This window comes from Phanerochaete carnosa, assembly GCF_000300595.1.
Source record: "Phanerochaete carnosa HHB-10118-sp unplaced genomic scaffold PHACAscaffold_564, whole genome shotgun sequence".
NCBI classification, from domain to species: domain Eukaryota; kingdom Fungi; phylum Basidiomycota; class Agaricomycetes; order Polyporales; family Phanerochaetaceae; genus Phanerochaete; species Phanerochaete carnosa.
Window position 1 is genome coordinate 1 of NW_006768191.1, and position 3039 is coordinate 3039.

Sequence of the window (3039 nt, forward strand, 5' to 3'; positions counted from 1 at the left end):
TCTGGTGTTCTGTACTTGTAAGCCAAGAGGTCGCCGTTTGTGTTAAAGCACTCCTCAGGCAACTCTTCGAGTCTGAAAAGCAGCGGATGCTCTCAAAGGACTCCTCCTAGGGTTGCATGTCATGAAAATCCAAACGGAAGAATGTGAGAATTTAACATGGGTAGCCTGGGCCCTACCAGTGTGTGTGCGGTGATTTGGCCCGGGGGTGCATAAATCGGTAGAGGCTTGTTGCTGCAGTTATATACCTCACAGTGCATGAAAATTGGAAATTTACTGTATCTACCATCCTTTCCGACAAGCTGACAGCTCGAATATTAATTAATACCATGAACTCGTAGACTATAGTATATGCTTCCAGATGCCCTCGAGTGGAAGATACCAAATGCTAAGCGCCCTCAGTAATTTGGGACCGGGGGAAATTATTAAGCACCAGCCACCACTCGCGACAATGAAGTTTGTCCGATGCCTTGGAGCGCTGAATAATGGAGTCGTCAGACGAGTTAGAGTAACCACATGTCAATAACACTTTCAGGAGGATTAGGAGAAGAAACGACACACTGCGTTTGGAGAGCAGTCGAAAATTCGAGACATACAGTGTCTCCGAGAGGACACATCACTCTAAAATGCGGTGTGTGACCTTTATTGAATCAAGATCACAATTCTGAGTATCGTGCCGACAAATCGTCACCAGCGCACCATCAAAGATCTAACGGATTCGCGGTTAAGTCAGCAGAGACGTCAAAATGCAAAGCCGTCGCGCGTCATGATCGATACCTCACATCGGGAACTCAACGAACGAAAGCTAGGCCCGCAAACAGTACCCGAACTAGAAAAGGTATAGGACTGAGCCACGAAGATATTTTAGGGAACAAAGCAAAGCATGAGGATAGCGTACCATAAGATTTCCGCTACACCGAGCGCACCGGGTTCAGACCTTCCAGCCACCAGTGAGACCCATGACATTCTGCGGGTCGACCCTCTCCTTCGTCGCGCGCATCCTGGGCAGGCTATCTCCGAAAATCTGCTCGACCGGTGTGCCCGCGACTGCGTAGTTGCCATACACAGGCGCGTCGGCGATGTCCTGGCCCTCTGCGATAGCGACAGCCTTGAGTTGCGCCGCGCTCTGCACCGCGGCAGCCTGCGCGATTACGTCATCCTCGGGGAGGCCCCACGCGTAGTAGATGTTGAGCGGGAGCAAGCCCTGGGCGCGTGTCGGCGGGTAGGCGGAGGCTTGCACCGAGCCGTGCGTGAAGAGCGTCGTGAGGAAGGGTTCGACGTCGTAGGAGATGAAGATGGCAGAGTTCAGCGCGAGCTCCTCTGACCAGAACTGCATCTTGTGTTAGCTGAACGTGGTACATCAAGGGAGTAAACGGCATACCTGGGTCTCGTTGACAACCGCCTCGAGCAGCCCCGTCGTGAGTGTCGTAAGCGATATGGTGTTGAAGACGGCACTGCGGGGGTAAAGATAAGACAGCTTGCTTTGAAATTCACGGTTCATGCTCACCGAGTGCCGGCAGTCGCGTTAGTGGGTGATGACCGCACAAGAGACAGGAAGGAGCGAGTGCTGATGTCCTTTTCGATCGCAGGAAGTGCGAGATAGTCGTCGAAAATCCCGATCGGCTGCTCGGGCCCGTCATAGAACATAATGACGGAAGCTGCAGGCTGCTCGAATATCTGGATGAATAAAGGCTATTGCCAAATGGGTGGAGCGGAAAACACAGACCAGTCCAGTGGCCAAATTGTATGTTGGCAGGACTTGCGCCTTAGGGTCTGTGACCTCAGCTTGGAACTTTGCAGTGGCATTGTTAAGGGCATCCCACTGCTCGCCGGCAACAAACAAGGTACCCCCCTAAGGCAATGGAGTGAGCGAAGAAGATATGATGTTGACCGCGAGAGATGTCATACCCAGACTTGACCTTGGGGATAGGCCTTGGCTGTGATCCGTGTAACGATGCCCTAAGCTCGGTTAAGACATCGTATAGTTAACAAGATGCCATAAAGCACTCACAAAGTTATTGTATCCGCCCTGTATCGCCTGTGGTAAGCCCGCGCTTCCACTTCAGTGGCCGGATAACACTCACTTTCACGCTGAAGAAGAGATCTGCGTCGCTCGCCTCGGTCACGTTCGTAACCTGTCCATTAGGTAGGACAATTTCGAAGCCGACAATGTTGTCGACCGTGAGCCCATACTGGTTAGTCAGCCAGGAGTATCCTAAAATGTAGATGGCCTGTCAGATAGGCTTTTTGGTCGATGCGCGCCACAACGGACCTCCACCAGTGCTGAAACCGCCGACGCCGACGCCTGTGATACGGCCTCCGACGACATTCACGCCGTACGGCTCAAGCGCAGCATAAACATCGTCCCAGATGAGGCCCATGCCATAGTCGACTGTCTGTGATGCGTTGTTGTAGACGACGTCGCTGAAGCGGGACATCGCGATCTGCACGCCGGTTGTGGAGGAGAAACCGGCGTTGGTAGTGTGACCACCTCCCTTGACCTGCGGAGACGCACGTCAGAGGTAAAGAATGTCAGGAACAGTAACAAACACCTACGGCAAAGGTAGTGTTGGTGCTCCCGAGGATTTGCAGCTGTTTAACAAAACGTCAGTGGTGAGATGACATTGCAGACACGCGTCTCACAATTTGTCCTACGTCCTCTGCAGTTCCTGGTTCAACAGAGCACGTAGCAATAGCATTGCTAGATGTAGCCCAATGGCTGACGTCCTCGGTGTACTGGATGGTCCCTAACAACGACCAACGTCAGTCGGCATGGGATGAAGCAGCAGTGCAACGCTCACCTGGCCAGAAGACAGCGGAGCGGAGGATACAGCCTGAGCGATCTGGTTACAGGCATTCACTGCTGATGTAGTGGCATTAGCGTCGGCCTTCGCGAGGGCGAGTCCAGAGAGTAGGGCAGCAACAGTCGAGCGGCGCATGGTCAGCGATTAGGACACCCGAAGAGCAGACAGGCACGCCTGAAGAGCCCGCCCAAAGTTTTATATGTGGTCAACTAGGCAGTCAAGCCGACCATCACACGAT

At 53.1% G+C, this 3039-nt stretch overlaps 1 protein-coding gene across 1 annotated transcript; it reads right to left on the reverse strand.

Annotated features, from left to right (window-relative positions):
* Positions 1-626: 626 nt before the first annotated feature.
* On the reverse strand, positions 627-2957 carry PHACADRAFT_266349 (uncharacterized protein). Its single transcript, XM_007402926.1, has 12 exons — positions 2799-2957; positions 2641-2733; positions 2554-2589; positions 2270-2498; positions 2082-2212; positions 2009-2026; positions 1906-1956; positions 1724-1849; positions 1505-1662; positions 1379-1451; positions 924-1327; positions 627-843 (listed from the first exon to the last, which is right to left on the reverse strand). The coding sequence occupies exons 1-11, from the start codon at positions 2934-2936 to the stop codon at positions 929-931; spliced, it is 1452 nt and encodes a 483-aa protein (XP_007402988.1). The 5' UTR covers positions 2937-2957; the 3' UTR covers positions 627-843; positions 924-928.
* Positions 2958-3039: the final 82 nt, after the last annotated feature.

Excerpts from the sequence above, each read along its gene's own strand:
- PHACADRAFT_266349 (XM_007402926.1), bottom strand. The coding sequence starts at position 2,936 with ATGCGCCGCTCGACTGTTGCTGCCCTACTCTCTGGACTCGCCCTCGCG. Across the intron at positions 2,734-2,798 it reads CTCCGCTGTCTTCTGGCCAG|TACACCGAGGACGTCAGCCA; the intron begins GTGAGCGTTGCA and ends GGGACCATCCAG. Across the intron at positions 1,850-1,905 it reads ATCCCCAAGGTCAAGTCTGG|GGGGGTACCTTGTTTGTTGC; the intron begins GTATGACATCTC and ends CCATTGCCTTAG.